At 36.4% G+C, this 25,945-nt stretch overlaps 1 protein-coding gene across 1 annotated transcript; it reads left to right on the top strand.

The window, feature by feature from the left end:
• Positions 1-1,595: 1,595 nt before the first annotated feature.
• Positions 1,596-22,202, top strand: LOC123873081 (cilia- and flagella-associated protein 61-like). Its single transcript, XM_045917774.1, has 30 exons — positions 1,596-1,785; positions 2,449-2,583; positions 3,512-3,672; positions 4,334-4,478; positions 5,599-5,734; positions 6,762-6,907; positions 7,393-7,477; positions 7,971-8,185; positions 8,675-8,757; positions 9,260-9,380; positions 10,081-10,192; positions 10,462-10,538; positions 11,381-11,557; positions 11,928-12,006; positions 12,707-12,832; positions 13,553-13,665; positions 14,082-14,213; positions 14,926-15,120; positions 15,594-15,722; positions 16,468-16,628; positions 17,166-17,350; positions 17,738-17,933; positions 18,298-18,467; positions 19,222-19,322; positions 19,540-19,602; positions 19,692-19,827; positions 20,166-20,339; positions 20,724-20,837; positions 21,114-21,221; positions 22,023-22,202. Exons 1-30 carry the CDS (start codon positions 1,640-1,642, stop codon positions 22,176-22,178), a joined length of 4,077 nt encoding a protein of 1,358 aa, XP_045773730.1. The 5' UTR covers positions 1,596-1,639; the 3' UTR covers positions 22,179-22,202.
• Positions 22,203-25,945: the final 3,743 nt, after the last annotated feature.

Here is a 25,945-nt window from a genome sequence, read left to right as displayed (position 1 = left end):
CACACCCTTAAAATCCACCAGATCTCAACCTAATAGTTTGATTTATTATTATTATTGAGCCGAAGATGTGGTTACCTATATGTAGATTTGTAATTAGTGTCTTTTTATAATCGCATGGTTTGAATAAGTTGAAGCCAATCAAGTAGGTACTCTGCTTGCGATAAAAGGGGGAAAAATAATGAGTAAATGATTTATTATTTTACATTCAAAATATTCCGCCTAACGTTATGTTAAGCAATATATTTAAAAAAATTGTATGATACCTATTATTCCTGTGTATTTTGTCCAAGTCTAAGAAGGCTAAGGGTAGGGACTATGGTTCACATTTTTACTCTTAGTCTTCGCCATTGACTTAAAATATAATGTAATTTACAAACACAAAATGTGTCAATACAGTCAATGTTAACAAATTATAAGGCAGGATTCGAAAATTTTCAAAGCGCTCTTGTAGTCTATTTAAGGGAGGCCTTTGGTTTGCAAAAAGCAAGCAATGTCCACATGCAAACATTTTGATTTTTGTGGTATAATAACAGCAACATTGCAAATAGAAAAGCTACTGTAACATTATAATTTTAAGTTTGAAGGACATTATTAATAAATAATAATTAATCTTTAGAAAAATAAAGAATTATGTTTTAATTCTTGACATTAAGGAAGGGTAGTTATAAAAAGACTAAATTCTATTTTGTAGCAACTCCTTCAGCAATAATTTCAAACTCTTGTAACTTTAGAACTTAAGTTTACTAAACAGACTTGTAACTATGCTCTAGTAATAAAATTTAGTCAAATATTTTTTTCACTAATTTATAATTAACTGAGTTTAAGTTTGGGTTATGGGTTTTATTATTTCGTGGAAATTATGTAAATATTGAAATTTGTATGTTGGCTTTTCGTGCTTCTAAAACAAAACTGTTAATGGAAACATTAAAATACAATTGTTTTTTTTACAACTGCACTTGAGATCCACTCCAAAGAGATCCACAAAAGGAAGTCATCTTATTTATTGATGCTAATTTTTAGATCTAGTAGAAAATTTGTTACAGAATTAAATTATTTTTATTAGAATATTGTGTTCTCTGTATATTAAGCATACTGATCAATTTAGTTAAATGAAAATAAGCATGTTTTTCTATCATTAACTTTAAGCTCAAACAGCTGCTCAGTTTGTTCTGGCAGTTTTTTTTTTTCAATTTACATATTATGTTCTATGTATTTCTAACATTCGTAATGTTTGAATTTTAGGATATTAAATACTTAAACATAAGTCTGTATGAATATTTTGGAGTTTTATTTTTTCAGACTTCGTAAATCCGCTGTCGAATTTCCCATAATATTCTGATGCCAATTAGGTAGGTACTTTTTTTTAGGGCCGACGCATACAGGCGCAGGAGTGGAGTTGATTCTTTTTTAACAACAAACTCAGCTTTAGGTCAGGTCGGCAATAACAAGTCCAGCGTACTTGTGTATAAGTAGAGGCTGTGAGTAGAGGTCAATGCGACTTGCCTCTGTAAAGTGTAAATAAAAAAAAGCAATGAACTATTGTCACTTTCTGAGATGTTTCAAAAAATGTCATAAAAATTCTCACCCTTCTCAGTGTCTTTGCTTCTCAACTTAATTGTAGAAATTCATACGTAAAATCATGGTGTCGAAGGGTTTGAAGGCGGCTCCGCTAGGCCGTTTGCGATTAGCGAGTGTGGACGATGCCCCAACTATATTTTCATTAGTAACGGAATCTATGGCCAAGAACTTCCGAGTCAACGATGTTACTGATATTGTGTACCTTTTGTAAGTTTTCTTGTCGGTTGTTACATGGTTGTTACGCTCCTGGTAGAGCCGCTCGTGGTCGTCACTGCAGTGCTGCAGCCCGCTCCATTCCCCTGTGATGGCTTATTAAGGAATAAGCCATCACAGGGGGACGTCAATCGTCCTCACGTGGTCTGACCATCTCATGGGTGATCACTTGCTCTGGTGCCCTCTTCTTTACCTTCAAATATTAGACGTTCAATGGAACTGGTCGCGTCTAGATAAGTGACCAAAGAAAGTGAGAACGCGAGCCCGGACTGTAGAGGATGCCTAGACGCTGCTTGATGCAGAGTTCTTCCGTAATCGATTTGTTGGTCTGAAATTCGGCCCAAGATAATTTTCTTCTCAGTTTTTCGCAGGATCCACGTCTCCATCTTTAGACAGTATGTATGTACTGTCAAAAATAATATTTTTATATTTACCTATTTTTAACCGACGTTACTGCCAAAAAGGAAGTGGTTCTCAGTAACCCCCGTTTTTTACCTTTGGTTTTCGAATGAACTTAACATAGATACGAGTACCTACCTATCTTTGTGAAGGTAGTTAGCTAAAATTTGTCCATCATCACAGGAGTAGCGTGGTATCTTGGAGTTGCCGTATAAGTACCTACCTACGTACCTAGGCATAATTTTTGGTTTGTTTCAGTGAGACCTGCTTATTGTCAATATGCTATTTGGATAGTAACGAGGCTGTAGTCGGTTGTGTTGTCCTAAAAGACTATCCATTGATTCCCGCCGTCTATCCTGGAGCTTGGGAAGATTTCGTACACACTAAATATAAGTAAATACCATTTATACTTATAGACCTACCTACTACTACGTACCTATTAGAGCGGTTACGCACTCATCCGATCAGAGTCCGTGAAAAACGGATATAAAAAACTGACCGAACTGGGATATTGCTAACGTACTAATCTGATCTTTGTACTATGGATCTTTAACATATCTACGTCATAAATCCGAGGCACATCCAAGATATTCTCACGGATGGGAGATCTTCTCTCTGGGCTGGTTTACGCACTTCAAACGGATGAGAGATAGAGCGTAAGCTATGTATATACAAATGGTTCTATGATTAAGTACTTAGAAACGTATTTTCACGGATTCGGATCGGATGCAGTGCGTAATTGCCCTTGCTACTGGATCAGACAGCGCAGCAAGACCGTGGCGTGTGGAAGTCTACATAGACCTATGTCTAACAGTGGACGTCAATCGCTCGATAATGATGAAGACGATGTATTACTGAATAGGTTATATTATACTTATCTACCAATAGGTATAGTAACGCTGGTGTCCAGTGGTCGATCCCGGTTCCCCTTTCATATTCTCAGTAGTGAGCCAGGGGTGGGTTGTTGAGATCAGTGAGCCTATTCCGTAATCTCATTGGCTGTGTAATGATTTTATACAGTGAATAATATGCAGCAAATAACTGTCAAACTAGAGTTTTTTCGTAGGATATCGTATTGATTGGCTACCGACTGAAATGTTTCCCTTTAGCTCTGATCTCGGTGATAGATACCAATAGGGATACACATACGTCAAAGATAAGGATGACATGGACATCATAATGCAGATATAGGTCCTACCTACCTCGTAGGAAACTTTTCGTACCTAGCTATTATCTAAATTACAAAGTCAATGAGATGATCACATTCAGGAGCTAAAACTTAAATATTTTTATACAAGTATGAATTTCTTTTTAATTGTAGGACTATAGAACTCAATTCAAGGAACTCGGTGTTCATACATCTGCTATGCTGGAACTCGTCGTATGGCCGCGAACTGGTGGATGGCATGTTGAAATCTATTTTCATGCACGACCATTACTTGCAATTCATTGTAATGATGAAGTGTATAATCGGCAGTTCCTGTAAGTGCGACTGCATTGCTTACTTTTTCTTAAAGAAAGGAAAAGCGTCTCGTCAAAATTATGCAAAGCTTAAGTTACTGGTAAATGTGTTGCTGTGCAGCTTAATTGAAAGCCTTAATACTTTAACGGCCATAGAGACTGAAGTCTGAAAACACCATCACCCCCACCCGTAGCATTATTGTCGTACCTACCTACTAGGCTACTACTAACACAAGCTTTAAGCTTTATATATTTTAGATGTATCACGTATAAAAACTATTAACAGAAAAATTGGTTGTCTGTAAAGTCGGTTTACTGACGATAGTTGAACGTGACAACAAAGGCCGATTGTGCTTCTTTGTCGCTCGTTCCGCGCTCTCGCTTGCACTTCAAGCCTTACATGGAACGACTCATGCGGCGTTACCTCAGAGCGAGGTAACGCCGCATGAGTCATGTTTTTTCGTGCGTGCAGCCGGCTCTATCGAATTATAAGACGTTGTCACGTCAAAAAATAGGAGGAAAAAGATCACGGCCAACCCGATGGTATCAAGTTAGGAAAACTGCTACTTAGAAGTACAAATCGATGAAAATAATTAGTTTATAAGTGCCTAGTTTTTTATAGTTGGATCAGCGCTTACAGGTATGTAATACTTTATTTTAAGTGAATTTATTTGCTAAACAGTGTTAATGCCAGGCCAGACCCGTAGCGAGGGCTCGTTCAAGCGCACCCAGGCCATAGAGCGCGGCTGTTCCGGCGACCAGCTGCCTGCGCTGTGGATCATGGAACGGAAAGAAGTCTGTCCTAAATTAAAGATACGGAGAGCGGTGTTAGTTACTCTTATTTTTGTGCAGATTTTTTTTGCATTGCCACTTCGCTGACAAAATACCTAGGCTATTATCTCACAAAATTTGAAGGGGTATGGTTTTTAACCCCCGACCCAAAAAGAGAGGTGTTATAAGTTTGACGTGTGTATCTCTCTGTGGCATTGTAGCTCCTAGACTATTGAACCGATTTTAATTTAGTTTTTTTTGTTTAAAAGGTGGCTTGATCGAGAGTGTTCTTAGCTATAATCCAAGAAAATCGATTCAGCCGTTTAAAAGTTATCAGCTCTTTTCTAGTTACTGTAACCTTCACTTGTCGGGGGTGTTATAAATTTTTAATTTACACTTGTAATTATTTATTTATCATACCGCTAATAATTCGTTTTTACACGACATTGTACCAGAATTCTCAATCGTTTCGCGAGTATTTTTGGCGGTATAGCTATGTATTCGAAACCTCTCATCGACCAGAGACAACTCACAAATCACCAATCATGCCGGGAATCGAACCTGAAACTATTTTATGTAAAGTCAGTCCCAGTTCAGTCACTTCTAGTCTGCTATTCTAAACATTTTGCTATTATACTTCCGCCTATACTGTCAATAACAACAGCTAGGTACCTACTGCAGTATATAAGGAAATTCCGGTTGCGTAGCTCTTTACGTAGCGTAGACAAACGCTACGAAAAAGCTACGAAAGGACAACGAAGCAAGCGCAAATCTTGAACTTCTTATTAATTATATTTTCCGGTTGCGTGTATCTGCACAATCATCCATTATGATCAACCCACCGCCTCACTACTGAACATGGGTCTCCTACCAGAATAAGAAGTCTACCACACTGACAAAGTGCGGATTGGCAGACTTAACACACCTTTACTACAACATTATGGAGAACTCACGCATGCAGTTTTCCTTACAATATTTTCCTTCACCGTTAAATCAAGTGATATTTGATTGCTTAAAACAAGTAGGTACTTAGCTCTGAAAAGTGAACGGCGCGGGCCTGGTAGAAAGCGGTAAATAGCTTAGTAATTAAGACGTCAGCCTCCTATCCGTGGGGTTGTGGGTTCAATTATCCATACCTTCATAGAAATAATATAGAAGTTCCCGTATTACACATAGCGAGGAAGATAACGACGACATAATCCCTATAATCGAGCGCCACTCGAAGTTGTTACGTGAGCTGTACGGCGACTTCTACGTCAGCGAGCTGATATCGCGACATCCTGAGTCCGAACGAGTACTGCTGGTGTGTGAGGTAACTACGGATCGTTTTGTATCTTACGTATGATAACCCTCTTTTGGGCTTCATCGCAGTCGGGTAAAATGTTCGAGAACATTCTATGTGAACTATATTATTAAACTAGCTGATGCCCGCAGCTTCGCCCGCGTGGATTGGTCAGATCCCCTGCAGCATCAGGATTGAGGAGTTGGACTCCAAATTTTTTATGAAACAATGTCGCAAAGTTCCTCTATCGATTAAAAAAGAAATGACGCAAATCGGTTCAGAAATCTCGGAGATTTCGGTGTACATAGGTAGAAAAACACAACTCCCTTTTTAAAAGTCGGTTAAAAAAGTAGCCTATTTTACGCCCTGGTCAATCCTCTACTTGCCTGTGAAAGTCCCGTCAAAATCGGTTCAGCCGTTCCAAAGATTAGCCTTTTCAAACAGACAGACAGACAGACAGACAGACAGACAGACAGACAGACAGACAGACAGACAGACAGACAAAAATTTTAAAAACGTGTGATTCAGTTATGGTATCGTTCAAATAACCATATGAGCTTAATATGAGGTAGTTATTTCGAAATTACAGACAGACACTCCAATTTTATTTATTAGTATAGATGTTTTGTTAAACTGCTCGACGAATTGCAGTTTATTTTTACACAATATCTTTTCTTTACTTACTCCTTTCTTTTTTAAGATTCTTTAGTTTACAAGTGTAAATTTAAAATTTATAACACCCCCGACAAGTGAAGGTTACAGTAACTAGAAAAGAGCTGATAACTTTCAAACGGCTGAACCGATTTTCTTGGATTATAGCTAAGAACACTCTCGATCAAGCCACCTTTCAAACAAAAAAAACTAAATTAAAATCGGTTCATTAGTTTAGGCGCTACGGTGCCACAGACAGATACACAGACACACAGATACACACGTAAAACTTATAACACCCCTCTTTTTGGGTCGGGGGTTAAAAAATAGTTTCACGGAAACGTAAAGCCAAATGTCTACAGTAAAACACAAGGTACATAATATACCTATTATTTATTTACGACAGCACAGAGAGCTAGCAGTCGGTGTGATGATCCTGAACACGCAGATCAACTACGAGGCTTTGGAGGAAAGCTTTGAACTCTCGCCGTTTGCTGGACTGAGGCATCTCGACAAGCCGCCACGGCGACGGGAATACGGTTCCACCACTAGGTACCTACTTAAAGTGTTAGATTGGCAACACACAAATTCAACCTCTTTCCAGCGTCTTCACCGGCGAAGACGAGGTCCCTAGTTTATGATCGCAATATCGGAGGGCCCTTCTTCAACTAATAAAAAAACATCACGCAGACGTGGACTCGCAGAAGAGAAGTCGCGACTAATCAAGTTTAACCAACCCATCCATCCCAACGTCATCGTAAGCCGTGGTCCGAATCTCGCAGGAAGACGTTGCTCCCTATAAGATTCTTCCAGGTTCTTAACCTAGAATCATGAAAGGCAGATTGCAATATCTTATAGCATAAGTAATGGGTAAATTCAAAAACAGTGAATTTGTAGTTACATCACAAAAATAATAATATAAAAAGTGTTATTTCTTGTACGATGGTAAAGGCCTTTGTGTGCGAGTCTGACTTACACTTGACCAGACTTTTTGGTTATACGTTTATTTCAAACTGCGATTATTCCTCTTTCCACAGTTTAATTGTAGGTGGAGGCAATATGCTTGAATCTCTACAAGAATTGAACATCGATTTCCCCGGGCCGAGAGACCCTAAATCACGGGTGAGCATTTCTATACTAATAGGTATTATAAATGCGAAGGTGCGTCTGTCTATCCGTCACCTTTTACGGCTCAAACGCTGGATCGATCTTGATGAAATAAGGCACAAAGATTTAAGTAGGCTAATTTAGAAATTTTTTTAACAGAGCAAGTCTCATCGGCTAAGAAGAAGAAAGAAATAAGTATATAAATAGTTATTTGGTTAAATTAATATAGAACGAATTCCTTTTATTTGGGACTGCAAAATAAATTTTCAGGGTTATGTGCCTATGTGAGTTTCTTTATTTCTACTTCTAAGGGCTTGAATGTAGGTATGAGGTATTCTTACATCTTTCAGAGTGATACTGGGTATTTAAATGCTTTGAAAATTCAATATGGCAGCTATATGACACCATTTTCAAATATGAAAACATCTTTTTATTTCGTTCATCGAATAACCGTGGTTTTTGACTATTTTAATTACGATTTGTTAAAAACGTGAGCACGGAATTTCAGGTAACATGGATATATGAAGACGACGCATTCAAAGACATTCGCAAAGAAATGGAGACACCTAAATTGAATCAAGTTGACAATTATTCACAGCTGGACAGCCTGCAGTTTTTAGAAGAAGATGAGGATGAATTTGAATACGATATCGTCAATATTGATACGGATTTGTTGAGGCTGCCTCGTTTGTTCACGAGTGATGATATTATGAAATTTAAAGGGTAGGCAATCGTTTGAAATCGATTTTTTATGGTAGGTATGTGACGATGATGAAGAACTGCCGTCCTATTTCTAAAGGCTGGCGTCTACTAGGTTTGCTGATGCCGCTCGGCCATGCCAAACCACTAGGCGGTTCATCTTTGTCGGTAGGGTTGGTAACTAGTCGCAACCGAAGTTTGCTACCAGCGAAATTCGGTTTAAGTACGTGAGGCGGTGCGGGGTACTTCAGTAACACGACTAAACTATTAAATTATCCAGTAAAACAATTTTTATTGTTTACCTATTATTATACTTAGTACTAGCAGCATTATCTATTCTGGTAATATTACAATCCAGCCTATGCTTAGGTATATCTAACATGATCAATTTTAATATGGTAAAATTACATATTGTACCTAATAGTTTTTTCATGACTTGAATCAATATCTACTTATCTATTGAGACTAATAAGTTTATTAGAAAAACGCACGATAGACTATTATTTTTGCCAGATTTTCGGATGAGAGTCTTCCAAGACGCCAGGAATCAGGATTTGACAATAAATACATTCTAAAAGAAAAATCGAAGCCCATTGGTAAGTCATAATGAGAATTCAGGCTAAGTATGGTACGCGACAGGTTGACATGGCAATCGTGGTGGGGACGCTCTGAACATCCGCACAGCCTCCGCGCTAAACCCGGTGCGGGATAGTGCGGGTGACGTGCGGGTATGCGGGATGTCCCCCCACCTCATACCCCGATAGCCATCTCGACCTGTCGCGAACTATATATTTATGATTACTTGCATATTTTCAATAGATGTTGAGATTTGAGATTGAATTTTTTTTATAGAATATGCTTATATAATCCATATCTACTAATATTATAAGTTTGTTTGTGTATTGTAAGTGTGTTTAATCAATTTTTTTTTATCTCGGAAAACATAAGAGTTCTCACGGAATTTTTAAAAAACCTAAATCCAAACGGACGAAGCGGCAGGCATCATCTAAGTATATAGGTAGTTGCTTTTATTTTAACTTTGGAACTACCCTCTTTTTACACGATAGGTATTTAATTACGTATTTTGTGATATGACAGCAAGTTCTCCGCACATGAGTTCAATTTCCTCGTGCAAAGCTCCCGAACCGATTCAATATTCTGGAAGACCAAACGCTTTCCTATTAGAAGTGTTTGCTATGCATGCCAATTACGATGAACGGTAAGATAGTGGGATGTTTCTATTGATTGTTTTGCAACCGTTGCAATTCTCTCGATCTTGTTATCATCAAACATTTTTCTTTGAGGTGGAAGCGACGGGCCTGCCCGCGAAATTCCAATTTAATTTGGTTTTTCGCAATTTGTAAACGTAGGCTTATGGTATTTTAACTGCGACAATGGTAGTATCATCCTCACAGGTTTATATAAAAATCTTTACTTGAAAGGGTCCAGTTTAAGAAATTAATTCTAGTATCGACTAATTTGTGAGAATAGTCGATACTAGAATTAATTTAGCGGGCAGGCCCGTCTCATGCTCCTTAAGAGAAGTTTCCCTAGCACGCTCCCCAGCGCTCTCCATGCAAACATATATATAGTTTGGTTCTCATTTGAATAATAACCAATGGAATTTTGTAAACATATTCTAAAAACTAATATATCTGTCTGTCGTTTGCCAAATTTCCATAAAAATATCAAGTTTTAAAGTAACATGGGTGTAAAGATTTACATGTAGATACTTTAAAGTTTTAACGGAAGGATTCTTTTAAAGAATTCTAGGCTATTATTTTTATAAATTATTTTTTAATCTCGTTGTGCACATAGGAATTTTGCATCCTATGCTTGCTATTTATTTATTTGGGCATTCGTGAATCGTGTCTGGTTTTTATTTTCTGTGAGCTTGGCTTATTTTTTTTCCAAACCAGGTACGGTTTTGAGATGCTAGAAGCGGCCTATGAGCTATTTCCCGATAGGGACTACTGTATCATGTGCCTACCATCCTGGCACACATGTTTTCCACTTCTAGAACATTTTACGGTATTTCAATTTGCATACTTTTTTGTTTTGTTATTTTTACAAAAACTCAAAGATTGATTTAAATATGACTTTTTCTTACCGAATATTTAAGAACCACGATTAGGTATCAACATCAATAACAAATTGTGTATTTTTTCAGTTTGTGTTTTTATTTTTATAAAATTTCATATTATATTATTGTTTATAAGTAAGTTAACGATTGATTATTATTATTTAACAATAGTTATTGATTATAATTTATCTTTGGATTCAATTTCTCTTTCTTGCAGCTCGTCACACCATACGGCTTTAGGATGCGATTTATAAACGATTCCTTATACGTGGCTCATGTGAATGCCATCAGAGGGTAATTATTATAATCAAATTGGTTAGTGGTAGATTTGTTACAGAAAGCTATAAACATATTTTTCCTGCTTTCTGTATTAAAATAATATAAAAAAATCGCACTTATAGACAATATTTCAACAACTCAATTCACTGACTGTCGATTCAGAAATTATCGAATGGTATCAGAATAACAGAGACCTACTAAAAATTAAAATAGTCCTGCTAAATTTCTGCAATTAGCATTCAAAAGTACCTAAGGAACAGAGTGAAACATAATATGCGGTCGTTGCAAATAATTGCCTTGACACGAGACAAATTTAGAAAATCACAATTCTAGTTCTTTCTCTTGAATTCAGAGATATCAGGTTTCCTTAACACATTTATTTCTTACAAAACGCTTTATCGCTTTTCACAGTAAAATCACAACCATACTATTTTAATCGATATCCAAAATAAGGAGGAGGTTCTCAATTCGGCGCGTATTTTTTGAGAAAATCTGTGGATTGAGGCAGGGCACATAGTTCGAAGGTGCCCCAAGGTTAAGACCCCCCGATAGATGACTTCAAACGAGTAGCAAGGAGCCGCTGGATTCAGGCGACGCAAGACCGTGGAGTTTGGAAGACAATGGTCCAGCAATAGACCTCTATCTGTTGAAAATGTTGATGATGATACCAAAGTGTTTTTGTTTCTGCTTAAATCTTAGAATGCAATTTTTGTCTTCTTTAAAATCGAAGACATGATTCCTTAGACACAAAATACCGCTTCTAAAGTACCTAACACCCTGTATTCCTGAAAATTAATCGTCCGTGTATGGTGGTATTTTTATGAGGAATAATCAAGTTTTAGTTGTCTGGTTTTCAGGCGAATTAGCGTTCGTCCAGCGGAAGCATACGATATCCCTAATTTGGAAGAAGTATTGGAACACGCTACAAGAAAACAAGACCTTATGGAGTTATTTAAAAATAGTCTCGACTCTTTAACGCTATCTTCATATGTCCTTCTTAATGAAAATCAGCCTATTGGATTAGTTGTTCTTGGGTAAGTCATCACTTTCTGTTTCCAAAATAAAAATAATGGGTGCGTATTTTTATCGCAGGGAAGAATTGAAATTGCAGACCGAATCAGTAGAGACCCCGAAAAACCTCAGAAATTACATCCAAATACCGATTTCTTTCACTTATTTGAACTTTGAAGGCAGGTGCCTTTTTGTGACGTTGTAAAGCCTAGACCACAGATCACTGATATACTAGCCTAGAGAGTCTAGACTGTCGGCTTTACAAGCCGGTAACCTATACTGGTTTATTACGTCAGCGATTGTATTAATAAAATTATCGACGACTACAGAAGTGAGATAGGTAGATTAAAAACTGAAATGTAAGATATTAAGTCTTCGATATATTTATTTTAGACCGCTGGAAGATGGAACCTCTATAAGAACTCAATATGATTTAGAAACTGAGGCTAGAAGGGCTGGGACGGATGCTTCGGTAAGTGGGTTTTATACCTACATCCATATATATAATGAGGATACCAGAGTGTGGATTTGACTTGCAGCTCGCTCCAGCAATGCGCGGGACTACAATTACTTTATACATCCAAAGCATAATAGTGTAAATCGAATCTTTGAATAGTGCAACTGCCGAGTTTCTTGCTGGTTCTTCTGGGAAAGGTATTCCGAACCAGTGGTAGATGCATTTGACTATTCAAAAATACTTGTGAAAAAAATTGAAATTGAACTTGTGAAATTTGAATAAAATTTTATTCTATTCTTTCATACTCTTTATACAGGGTGGAAACTGTAAATGGACCCAAAAATTTCCCATTCTACTAATATTATTTTGAGAAAGTGTGTCTATTTGTTTGCTACCTTTTCTGGGCCCATCCGTTTAAAGCGATTTTTGTCAAAATTTGTTACAAAGATAGTATGCATCCTGAAGACAGAGATAGGCTTCTTTTTATCTCAGAAAATAAAAGAGCTTCCACAGGATTAAAAAAAAATTAATCTATGCGGATGCAGTTGCGGGATTCGTTTCTTACGTTGGTAGATTCTTTAAGATAATTATAAAATTGAACACAAATGCGAGAGGGTGTCGGTTGAATGTTACATTTCAAGATTTAAATGTTCTTTCTTATTACAAAAACTTAAGGCACGCTTTAAACGTATTGATTGTTCGAATTTGTCAACAGATTTTAGCATGTGTTATGTCACCAATCATGGAACCCCATGCGCGATGGTATTTGAGGGACGTGCTACGTCACACAAAATATTGTACTTTGTTCTGGGTCTGCCGACTTTTCGCTAAAGGCGATGCGGTAAAGAAACAAATCTATACTAATAAATAAAATTGGAGTGTCTGTCTGTAATTTCGAAATAACTACCTCATATTAAGCTCATAGGGTTATTTGAACGATACCTTAACTGAATCACACGTTTTTAAAATTTTTGTCTGTCTGTCTGTCTGTTTGAAAAGGCTAATCTTTGGAACGGCTGAACCGATTTTGACGGGATTTTCACAGAGAAGTAGAGGATTGACCAGGGTGTAACATAGGCTACTTTTTTAACCGACTTTCAAAAAGGGACTTGTGTTTTTCTACCTATGTACACCGAAATCTCCGAGATTTCTGAACCGATTTGCGTCATTTCTTTTTTAATCGATAGAGGAACTTTGCGACATTGTTTCATAAAAAATTTGGAGTCCAACTCCTCAATCCTGATGCTGCAGGGGATCTGACCAATCCACGCGGGCGAAGCTGCGGACATCAGCTAGTCTTATAATATGTACAATTTTGTAGTAAAATGTTCGTTATGGTTGGGTAAAAGTTTTTAACAGGTTAATAGGTATATATACCTGTCTATTAAACAAAAAATCAAGACCACCCGTTTTTTTGCAAAGGGGTTTATTATTTTCACGTAAGACGTCGTCATAGCTACAGTTATTTGTTGATGAAAAATAAAAAAATTGGTATAATTTTAAAGGTTGGTTTTTTTAAATTATTCGTAAATTATATTGAAACATTTTTTCACTGCCCTAGAGTCCCGTAAGAAATTTAATGTCGCTAGCGAGTTACATGAAGCCGGTGCGCCCTCGCCGAGCCGCGCCTAATATGATTGGCAACAACCATCTCGAGAAAGTATTCAAAGATATGTAAGTTTTTAATTAAGTACCAAATTGTTTAGGTACATTATTTACTAACATAGGTAGATAACACTCTTGTTTTATGATTAATTTTTTTTAATTGAAAATGTTACAATAAAACTTTAACAGTCGATAAGACTGTATCAATCATGCCCACGTGGAATACTGCGAAGAATACTGGCTGCATTTCCGCGCTGGACAGCCAGGTTGATTCTTTGTGGAAAAAATGAGCCAACTCTTCTGTCACTAGATGAGGATTTTTCGTCATTAAAATTAATTATTGAAAAGCATCGATGTTGAAAACTCATTGAGCATTCGTAAACTCGCTTTTGATTCAATAACTTAATTAGTTTATTTCCTAAAAAATACAATATTTTCTTCTGCGTCTCTATGATCTATTGTTATTTACCTTATTTATCATACAGTGCTACTCCATTCGCTCTGTGGATGTTAGAGCGCCCACTAACCAGCATGCCGAAGGTGCATGTCAATAACAGCATTGTAGTTGTGGGAGCTAGCCGAACTGGGCTTGCCTTTCTAGAAACGTTACTTCTTGGGTATGTTCTACCTATTCTTTTTTTTTTATTAAAGAATATTAGTCATTTTAATCATGACTAACATTCCCCTTTCCCCTCCAACTAAGCGGTAAACTTGTGCTAGGAGTGGGTACGACAATAGTGCAACGGGTGGGGTTTCGGATTTCAGTCCGCTCCTATAACCGTTGAGTTATTGAGGCTTAATTATTTATTAGATAAATATTTTATACATTACTAGCTGACCCTTCCCGGCTTTGCTCGAGTGGAATTTTTGAAAATCGAAGAAGGGGTGGAATTTCCTAAATTCCTGAAACACGTAGCTATTTACTTTTAACCGAAAGCCCAAATACCAATTTTCATGGGCATAAAAGTAACTTGAAAGATTACGGATTTTGAATTTTCATACAAACTGTCCTCCTATATTTAACCCCATTATAGGTGGAATTTCATGAAATTCTTTGTTAGTGACTAGTTTCATCACATCGAAAAGCTTGTGTAGGTATGATATTTTTTAACACTTGTAGTGCGTAGTCACTACTTCATTATAATTATTATTTAAAAAATAATTTTATATATATATTTTTTTAACATTATTTTCTATAAGTACCAGTCCAGTTACCGGTCAAAGCTATTGAGCACACCACTCGCCTCCCACATTTTCGAGCCATAAGTCCATCTTTTGTTTCCCTTTGGTGTTGCAATAAGGTTTTTAAGAGTTTTAGAATATTTTCAGACCAACATCAGAATACCTCACCTTCACAAATATAACATTAGTGTCGCAATACGGCCTACCAACGGTACCTGATTTTATGCGAGCCGCGGAAACCTGTGTACCGAGGGATGGACGGTACACAGATCGATACATCAAGAGCATGCCCTTCTATTACTACGTCGATGTAATGTCCGCTGTTATGGTACAGATCGACAGGTACCAATATATTTACTGTAATCATGGAAATAATATAGAGCTATTTATTTCGAGAAGTGAGAATGGTTATATAATTTGAGGAGCTGGCAAACAAAACCGCGTAGGTAATTGCGTGAAATAAATTTTTACAAGAGGAGCGAGGATTGACTAAAAGATTTTTTTTAATTAAAAAAATTACCGCCGCCCATGAACATTTGAAGAGAACCGCCGATGCGTTGCCGGTCTTTTAGAATTTTGTTGCTACTTTACTGTTGGTAATTGCACTGTTTTGTTCGAAATCACAAGCTTTAGACTCAATTTTACAACAGTTTTAGGCCGTTTAACTTGGAAATGAGTTTGTATTAAGTGATTGGGATCATGAACTCTGGATTGCATTCCTCAATTCCAGTATAGTTTTAGGCCGTTTTGCTTGGAAATAAGTTTAGATTTGTATTCGGTGGACCATGAACGAATAACTAATTTCTTAATATCAGGAAAAAGAAATGTATTCACCTTAAGGGTGGAGGTGTAAAGTTTTATGATGAACTTATATTAACGTGTGGTCTTCAATTCCAACATCCGGAGTATTTGAAGGATTCTATTGAACTGGCCAAAGAAATGGAGTAAGTATTTAATAGTACATTATGGTACAAGTGTGTAATGTTGGTGATTACCGCTGAGGCGCCATTGAGACCCGAGCCGTTACGTGAGGGTCTTAAGATAGCCTAGGACATACAAACGTCGTATGTACACACGTGTATTATACGACGTTTTTTAACACACTTGTGAAGAAAATAATACTAAAATAGATGTTTTTCTTTGGAGCCGTCGCGCCAGTGTGCAGTCAGCTCAACCGGAATTTGTTGATCCGCCCTTTGAATAAACGATGCTGTTTAGGGGGAACACCTCCGAAAGGTTTGCATATGCGTGGAAAAACTATATGGCACCATATTAGCAGATGACAGCCATAATTCCGATGAGTTTTTAGGGTTAGTTAGTTTTCACTTTGTTGTCTGTCTGTCTGTCGTGTGTCTGTCTGTCTGTCTGTCTGTCTAGATACATCGTGTCTGTCAAGAAACCTATAAGGTACTTCCCGTTGACCTAGAATCATGAAATTTGGTAGGTATAGGTAGGTCTTATAGCACAAGTACAGGAATAAATTTGAAAACCGCGAATTTGTGGTTAAAAAAATTAAAATGTGTTTCAATTTTCAAAATAAGATAACTATACCAAGTGGGGTATCATAATATGAAAGTGTTTTACCAGTAGGTACATTCTAGAACAGTTTTTTTTATTGTTTACGTGTAAGTTTATCTTCCCCTCATTGTAGGTATCTATGTTGTCCTACTAATCCTTTTTTCAAACCAGGAAGGGCAAACCTTGCATCAGAACCCTTATGGACAATCCAGGGTATTTGCCAGACAGTGTTCCATTGCAGCCAACACTACCCTACAATGTGATGCTCATTAATTCTTTGTACCAAGCCAATACTTGCTTACGAAAATTGATGCGAATGATATCTGAAACTAGTAAGTTCGGTTATTATTGATTCTAGCAATTTTGAATTTTAAATTGAATTTGTAAAATATTTTTTTTTTAGTTTTAGATTCATTATTTTAATTATTTAAAATAAAATTAAGTCAATACAAAAAAATAATTGTTTAAAGATAAAGTAAATAAAAATTAATAATTTAGTTCTAGAAAAACTTAAAAGTTACGGCATGCAGAATATCTAAACAAGTTTATTCTTTAGTTTGGTTGCAAACATTGTCACACTAATATTATAAAGGTGAAAGTTTGTGTGTATGTGTGTATGTTTGTTACTCCTTCGCGAAAAACTACTAGACGGATTTGGCTGAAATTTGGAATGGAGATAGATAATATCCAAGATTAGCACATAGGCTACTTTTTATCCCGGAAATTCAAAGAGTTCCCACGGGATTTCGAAAAACTTAAATCCACGCGGACGAAGTCGCGGGCATCATCTAGTCATGAATAAATGTAGTTGAAAAACTGATAGTGTCTTATCTTTTTCCAAATACATACTTTTTAATGAGCTTTTACAGAGAACTCAAGTGATTGCCTTTGCAATGAGAAGCCAGTGGTAGTGTACGGAGATTGTATAGAAGCATATAGCTGCATGGCGGCGCTATTAGAACTAGGTGTGTCGGGAAACAAAATCGCTTTTGTTGAGCCTTTCCCGCCCGAAGATGCTACAGCTATGAGGGTCAACTGCTTTAATAATGAAACAGTGAGTTATAATTCGTTATATGTTAATATTCACATACTTAATTGATAAATTATAATCCATACTTACTAATATTATTATTGCGTAAGAATGTCTGTCTGACTTCTGCTAGATTTTCACGAACTTTGGTACAAAAATAGGTTGGATCCCGGGGAAGAACATAGGTTATTATTTATCCTCAAAATCTAAAGAGTTCCCACGCGATTTTCAAAAACCTAAATCCAAGCGGATGAAGTGGCAGGCGAGATCATCTGTCAATCTATCCGCGACTTAGCTCAAAGACTATAAGTAAGAGGAAACTGTAATTTGGCCTGGGTATACTATATTAATATTGTAGACAAAGTAGTATAATAAAGTCTTCTTTTACTAAGAGCCTTAGTTTGCCTCTAGGTGGATGGTAGAGTGCAACAAAAGCTAGATAAGCTTGGTATCCGCACCTACCGTCAGTGCCACTTCAACGGTTGGTTTGAGCGGGACGGAATTGTGGAATACCTGCGACTTATGTCTCCACTGCATGTCATGCATGTGCCCTGCTTCGCTCTTTTCTATTACGGGATCAAAGCTATTGATTTGTATGCGTTTAAAGGTAGGGGTCTCTTAAAACATTCAATATTTTTTTTTTTTAACTTAACCTTTGTGCTTTCTTATTTTAATTTGTCTGTAATGATGATTCATTAGTAGATTGATTTTAGACAAGTCTCTTTTAAAAAGTTTGAATTTAAATAATAAAATAGTTTTCCTATATGTATAGTTTAACCTACATTACAATAAATACCACCTAATTCATGTTTATTTTATTTTTATTTTTTATTTATTATTTTATTTATTGCTGGCGTGGTAAGTATCTACCGAAAAGAGCCGATTATCGTTTTTTTTTTTTTAATAATAATGAAGCGATTTCCGAGCAAGTGCTGGAAAATATATATGTGTATTATTAATTGTATCCACAGCTATAAACGAAAGTGGTCTGGTATACGACGGTGGCGTGGTGGTTGGTCCTCTGTTTGAGACGAACGACCCGCACGTGTTCGCCGCAGGACCCTGCGTGCGGTACTCACGCCGCCTCTATGCTCCACATGATCTTCATAAATACTATCATTCTGAGGATGTAGGAGAAGCGGTAAAATTGACGAAATTTCTTTTCTTAATCAAGTCAGACAGACAAGAAAGAACACAGAGACACACACACACACACACACACACACACACACACACACACACACACACACACACACACACACACACCACACACACACACACACCACACACACACACACACACCACACACACACGCACAGAGAGAGAGAAGAAGACAGAGAAGAGAAAAAGGAAGAAGTAAGAGAAATTAAGCAGACGTCAGTATGACATGTAGTAAAATCACACTGATATTATAAAGGCGAAAGTTTGTATGTGTGTGTGTGTGTGTGTGTGTGTGTGTGTGTGTGTGTGTGTGTGTGTGTGTGTGTGTGTGTGTGTGTGTGTGTGTGTGTGTGTGTATGTTTGTTACTCCTTCACGCAAAAACTACTGGACGGATTCGGCTGAAATTTAGAATGGAGATAGATAATATCCTGGATTAGCACATAGGCTACTTTTAATCCCGGAAAATCAAAGAGTTCCCACGGGATTTCAAAAAATCTAAATCCACGCGGGCGAAGTCGCGGGCATCGGCTAGTCTAGCATAAATGTCGCGACGTAGTCTTGGGGGTAGAATTTAACCATCTCAAATTCAAAGGTTCCGTTATATTCAAATCGTTCATCTTTTCAGCGTGACTTTTGAATTAGAATTCTACCTAAATATCTGCAATGCTTGAAAACTGTTGCTTAGAAGCATAGATTTTAATCTGTGATTTCTTTTCCGTTTTATGAATTTCAGCTGGCGAAACTTTTCTTGAAAAAAGTTGATCCATTCATGACACAAAGAACTAACCTTGAAGAACCAGAACTTATGCAACGATATAGTTCGAGTTTGCTTGCGTAATATACCCATTATTGTAGTCTTTGGCGTAATATTTCATTGCATTTCTTTGCAGATCTTTTTATACCTGTGCACCTATAGGTTTCAATTCCTGCTTTACGATTATCACCTTAACTGAATGCTTAGCATCGATAGTTGTTTTTCTTGGTAATTATTTTTATTAGTGAGTATACTTAGTACCTTCCAAATTGTTAATGTAATTGCTATTTTTCACAGCTTTCGAGAATCGCGTGCTAGCGTTGTAAGTTCTCGTCGCTTATCAAATATTGCTATGAAAAGGTAAATATTTTTCTTTGTGATAATACCTTTCACAGTAATATCAACAGACAGTATCAAGTCATTATACTTCTGGATATTTTTCTCTTTAGCCGCTGGCAGCCCGTTATGAAATTCGAATCGCCGATAGTGCAGTCGGCAACGCTACCGGGTCCATTGTATTATATGGTGCTAAGAAAACCAGGACGGGACACTCCAATGGCAGTAAAACTTTTGTTGCCTCAACAGGTGAATCTATTTGTTTTAGTTAGGTACCATAATTTTTTTGACCTTCACTTGTAATGTGGCTTTATAATTGGGAGGTCCCAAATTCAATTTCTGTAATTTCTGAACAGACTTAGGAGCTTCAGCCGCAGGTATTTACTTAATACTGGCGAAGAAAATATATTGTTCAGCGGATTTGCATTCCAGTGCGATTTTGCGTTTAAAACGAATCACCTTAGTTGCTTTACAACCTCAGCACGCTGTCTTGCATGCACTTACTATTAGGTGAAATTGCAGCCAAACACTAACTTGAAATATACCAAAGAATATTTGGGATCTCATAAGTTCCTGTTTTATCATAGGGTCACACGCTAATAACTGATAAGAGGGATAACTACTTCAGACTACAGATTAATGCCTTGCATTGCGTCGAATCTATCACGTGTCTCTCTAAGAAGCAATTTTGCCCTGTAACCCTTACACAACTGTATGGGAAACATGAAGCTTATTTCAACAATCTCCTCGCTAGATTTAATGTAAGTACCCAGTAGTCGTCATTTTTGGTAATCTTACGTTTTCACATATAAAAACGCATTATATTGTAATTCAGTTATTCTCCGGTCATTAATATAAACATTGAACACTTAAGGTGAATTCAGACCTCCTTGGCTTATCTTATGACATTGCAGGAGTAACTAGGGTTTTTCAAACTGATGTAATGATGAGGATTTTTATAATCTTTGTTATCTATTTTTTATTTTATTCGATGATTGATTTATGTAAGTATGAACGATTATTGTGTACAACTACATCAAAAGCTTTGCTTAGATCAAAAGCTAATGTCTAAAGCAGACTGGATAAATTCGTTCAAGTGTTATGACCAAGTCAACATATAATTAATGACAATAAGTTTGTTTCAGATGAATCTCATAGATGATTTATTCGAATACTTCACCAATACTTGGATAGCAGCCTTTTACCAGGAGCCATTTGTCAATTTGCTGAACGATATTTATGAACATGGTGGCAATACGGTACGTTGTGGCAGATACCAATAATTTAGGTTTTCAATAACTATACAGCCATTTTATTTCGAGAATGCCGTCGTAGAAATAACATCACAGGGTCGATCGATGGTAAACTTACAACGAAGGGTTTGTATTGATGTAAAAGGATGTACCTACTTAGATACGATTAAATTTAGTATAGGCAGCCTGTGCCTAATTCTCGAACATTCCTTATTTCTTACAAATTGATCTGAGGCTTTCAACTAACTAGTTCTTCAACTCATAGATATACGTATTTTTTAGGTATTAGATGTAGTAAAGACAAAATACAAAGAATTTTATGGGCGCAAGCAGGACGAATCAATGACAGGAGAGATGTCTGCTTTACAGTTTAAGGAGTCTACATGCAAGGTAAAGCCATAAGCGTATTATTATTCATTATGCGACATCAGAGATGGGACAATGCTATTCCTTAGAAGATATTATATGTAGAGACTGTTTCGCTGAGACGGGTCGCGAGGTCGGGCTTGGTTTGCAATAGGTTTATGACAGTTGAAGTAAAGTCCAGTAAAACCCTCACGCTATTCCATTAGAGCAAAGTCAAAGTACGCTCCATAGATCTTGCCCTAAGACCCACTTGCACAAGGACACTTAATAAACAGATTAAGTTTTTTTATGTTATCACTAACCGCAACCGCATTATTTCACCAAAAAGTGACAAAATAACAAAATTTAACTATTGTGTAAGTGAGTCCAAAAGGGTTTGTTTGAAAACCCCTACTTTATTTTAGTTGTAAAATTTGAAATCTATTTTGATGATTTTTAAAAACGGGTACTTACTACACATAATCACACTTATATTATAAAGGCATTTGTGTACAGTACGACCAAATTAATAATGCGCATAGAAATCTTCGTCACTGTTCGGCAACGGTGTTTCTGGGAATACGACAATTAGCGAAGATCTGCATGCGCATTATTAATTTGGTTGTACTGTCTCTGTGTATGTTTGTTACTCTTTCACGCAAAAACAACTGAACGGATTTGGCTGAAATTCGGATCGGAGATAGATTATACCCTGGATTTAACATATACCACTTTTATCCCGGAAAATAAAAGAGTTCCTACGGGATTTTACAATACTAGGATCCACGCGGAGTTAATAAATATTCGTACGCATATACAGTAAGAACGACTCGATTTGGTTTTCAGGAGTGCGGCCAAAACGAGGTGCTCCGGCACGACGCGGACACGTTCTGGAGAGCTGTGGGCGGGGAACGTATCGTGTTTAAAAATCTGACGAAATACCTGCAGAAGAATTCCGTAGCGAACCCACATTATGCTGTGCCAGATTTCCAATACATTTGAAATAAATTGTTATTTTTAAAGTAAAACGAAAATTGTTTTAATTATGATCTGTTTCTACTAGATTCTCTACTTTCTATCTTACCTAAACAGCTAGACAGCACGGCTTTACGTCATATACATATTTCGTGACTTTACCAGTAGAGTTATTTAGCCACAATTTAATTAATAATTTTCACACTTTTTTCACATTATTAATTGTACCATTTTTTTGTTTTTTTTTTTGTTTATTTGCTGATACAGGTATATATACATATGTGTAAACTAGAAATACTTACCTAATAACTACTCCTTTACTGCACTGTAAACTTGTTGGCCAATCAATAATAATAACAAAGGATGATGTATCAATATAAATTAATAAAATACAAAACTACCATTTTAGACAATTTATTTAATTTTACACATGTTCATTGTAAGACAAGTTTCCTTAAAGATAATATTTACAAAAAGATGCACAGATAGCCGTCGAGTAACAAAATGATTTTAACAGAGTAAATAAAACTTTTACACCTTCGCAGTAGTAACTATTATTAATATAAAACCAGTTTTGGACTTCGTCTGTGTTAGCGTTTGCTGGTGCGCGTGTTATGCCTTTTTGGAGTGTTTTTTTTTTGTTAAAAGTGGCCGGTTTTTGTGTTTCACTGGTGTTTTTGGTGCTGGAACTGACTGGGAAGCGCTATAAAGGAGCGCTGCGCGTGTGTCGACGAGCGCCGGCACAGACGAAGTCCATACTTATATAGTTTCCCTAACTTGTTAATAACTACAAACTTGACATTGGCTAATCTTTGTAAAGCCAGACGAGACAGAAAAAAAACCAGTTTTATTTTTTATGGGGCAAACCTACTTATGTATGATCATTATCATGAGAACGATATTAAGTTACGATGCTTACAACCTACTAAACTCAATCGATTTTATTTGAGTTCCATAAGTGCATTCATCAAAATTAAAAAATCTGATGCAAGATTTGAAACAAAACAAAAAAAATACCTAAAGCTAAATAAAATTCCCATTTTGTTTAATATAGTAAAATAAAGGGCTGCAAAGGTGTATTATTTTATTGGTAGATGTGAACGTTAGATATTTGCCTTCAATTAGTTTTGTTAACTGTACAAAGAAATAATAATACCTACATACAAAATGTCTGCTATTCTTATTGATAGGAAACTACGTGATCATTTTATTCAATTATATTTGCTTTGGTGACTAGCTGGTGTTTGGCATATTGGCGATTTTAATGCATAAAATATTACAATCAAGTTCTCGATTCTGCCTTATCATACTCAAAGCCACCAAAAAAAGCTTTACCTATTGATTTTTTCTAATTAAATTTAAGCAGTCATTGTTTTATTAGATGACACCCGCGATTTTATCCACATGGATTCAGTTTTTTTTTATAATATTTTATAATACCATAGGAATTCTAAATGTCGCCAGGATGCACTGTCTCTGGTACCAAATTGTGTCAATATCGGTTAAGTGGATGAACCGTGTAAAGGTTATAGACAGACACACTTTCATATTATATGGAATATTATTTAGTTATTTAAAGACTGGTGTGGTTTTTTTTTTGAAGAATATAGTAGGCACTTAATAGTGTAATATTCTACTCGTTTAGATATGTTATCTTCTTAAATGTGTTTTAATAGAATTGTTAGGTATTATAGTATCAGAGACTACCGTTACGCGGAATGGGTCAAATATAACATTCATTTAAAATCGCCAATTTATGCAAAATATAAAAAATAACACGAAAATTACCATTTAATATCATTTAATTAACTAAATATTTTATTATTATAGTATCGTTGAGCTGTTAACACCTTAATTAATATATCATGCAAACGGTTTCATATTTACAAGGGCTGTATTGCAATTATTTATTAATTAAAATTTTAATATTATATGACAGCTCCATGAGCAAACAGGGTTGACTAAATTATCGAGTTGAATAATAATATATTAAATACATTAAATAAATCGATTACAGAAAAACAACGTATTAAGTAACTGGTTTCTATTATTCTAAAAATTTGTACGAGAAATTAAAGTTAAAAACTATTTTTCTTTATATCTTACTGATAATTTTACTGTTAAATTACAAAAAGGGGCTGTCATACATAATATTATCTTAAAGTTTAACTCACGTAATCAATACAACAATAAAATATGATATACATTACATTAACCAATCCAAACTATATGTACAATAATGACTAGCATACACAGTAAACGATATAGAGGAACGGCGTTCCTTATCAAATTCGAAACCTATTTTGTACCTATATATAATATCCAAGCAAGTTCTCCTTACGTAGAGTGAAACCACGCGACGCGTTGCGTCGCGCTGCGTCATCATATTACATACAGATTGCAACCAGAACGCGAGCAAAACGGAGACAATTGATAGTACCTACTAATTCATGCGCTGTGCAACCAAGTAGGTACCCTACCTTGCATATATTTTATACCGACATAATATTGTGAGTGTTCTGTGTAGTCTCACCCGTATTTCATATAATTAATATTTAGAGGAATGTGCAGCGCCCAGACAAGTCTAGCTAAGAATATAATGTAACTAGTTGTAAGAATTATGTTAATACAATAAATAATTAAATAAATAATGATTACTGATAACTGATAAGATATCAAAGAAAATCTACGAAAAAAAATCTGTATTTTTTAAAAGTTCAAAATATTTTGCAAATAAAATATCTGGCTGACGCTAGAGTTCAACGAACGTTCCATGAATAGGTCACTCGAAGTCAATGCCGCGGGTGCAATACGTGGGGCATTGACCCGAGTTTTGGACGCTATACAATACGAGTTTGAAAAATACTAAATCACTAAAACTACAAGATAAGGCAAATGTTTAATGGCATTGGATTGTGTTAAGGTAGTATAATAATAACGCTAAGTTTTTGCTAGCGTTCTGGTTACACTCTGTATATAAATCACTGTCATGCTACACGATTCGTTACGACGTGGTGCGACGCCGCACCGCACGCGCGACAGTCTAAAGGACCATGAAAGACAAGGCGGGGACATTGTGGTCCAATGCAACACCATACTTTCTGTCTGATCTGATCTGATCGAAACCCAATACTCGGATTCATAGGAAACGCATCATGTGACCTCAGTAGTACAGTTTGTATTCGATATACGTTTTTTCTTAAGGCTCTGGAACGAGTAAAACGCGACGGCAGAACGTTAGATACACTGAAGGTGCGTGTACGATTATATTATTTTATTAGTACAGCTGCGTTGTACACAATACAGTTTCTTGTATAATGCTACGTGCAGACTACACGCGCTTCGTTTTGTGAACCTTTTACAGTTCATTCGGCAAAAGGCATAGTGACTGTTCATAGATAAATACAATTTCTAGGACACTTTCCCATTGTAAGTATCGTTCTGCCGTCGTGCTTTTCAAATGTGTCAGACTTTATACCTCCTCGTAAATATGTTTTCTCATCAGTAGACTCTTGTGTCTGTAGCGCACAACGAATGACAATTCGATAAGTTTAATTTACGTGCCTTGAAATGCCAAGGTTCATGTTCAAACTAATGTTTATATGTGATTTATACAAACCGTGTAGTAACCACGTGGTCCGATCCGTGCCACGTGCGAGGCACGTCCAACGTGAGTGATCTACGGATTTTAATTTCATACAAAGAAAAGTAACTCGAACCGGGCTCGGAAACTCGGACATGGCACGGTCTGATGGTGATTTCATACTTTCAATCCGTGGATCATCCGCACGTCA

The sequence above is a fragment of the Maniola jurtina genome, chromosome 16 (assembly GCF_905333055.1).
Source record: "Maniola jurtina chromosome 16, ilManJurt1.1, whole genome shotgun sequence".
NCBI classification, from domain to species: Eukaryota; Metazoa; Arthropoda; class Insecta; order Lepidoptera; family Nymphalidae; genus Maniola; species Maniola jurtina.
This window is presented reverse-complemented; position numbering and strand designations above follow the sequence as displayed.

Coding starts and splice junctions, on each gene's coding strand:
- LOC123873081 (XM_045917774.1), top strand. CDS start 1,640: ATGGTGTCGAAGGGTTTGAAGGCGGCTCCGCTAGGCCGTTTGCGATTA. Junction 10,193..10,461: donor CACTTCTAGAACATTTTACG/GTATTTCAATTT, acceptor TCTTTCTTGCAG/CTCGTCACACCATACGGCTT. Junction 13,666..14,081: donor GAGAAAGTATTCAAAGATAT/GTAAGTTTTTAA, acceptor TTTATCATACAG/TGCTACTCCATTCGCTCTGT.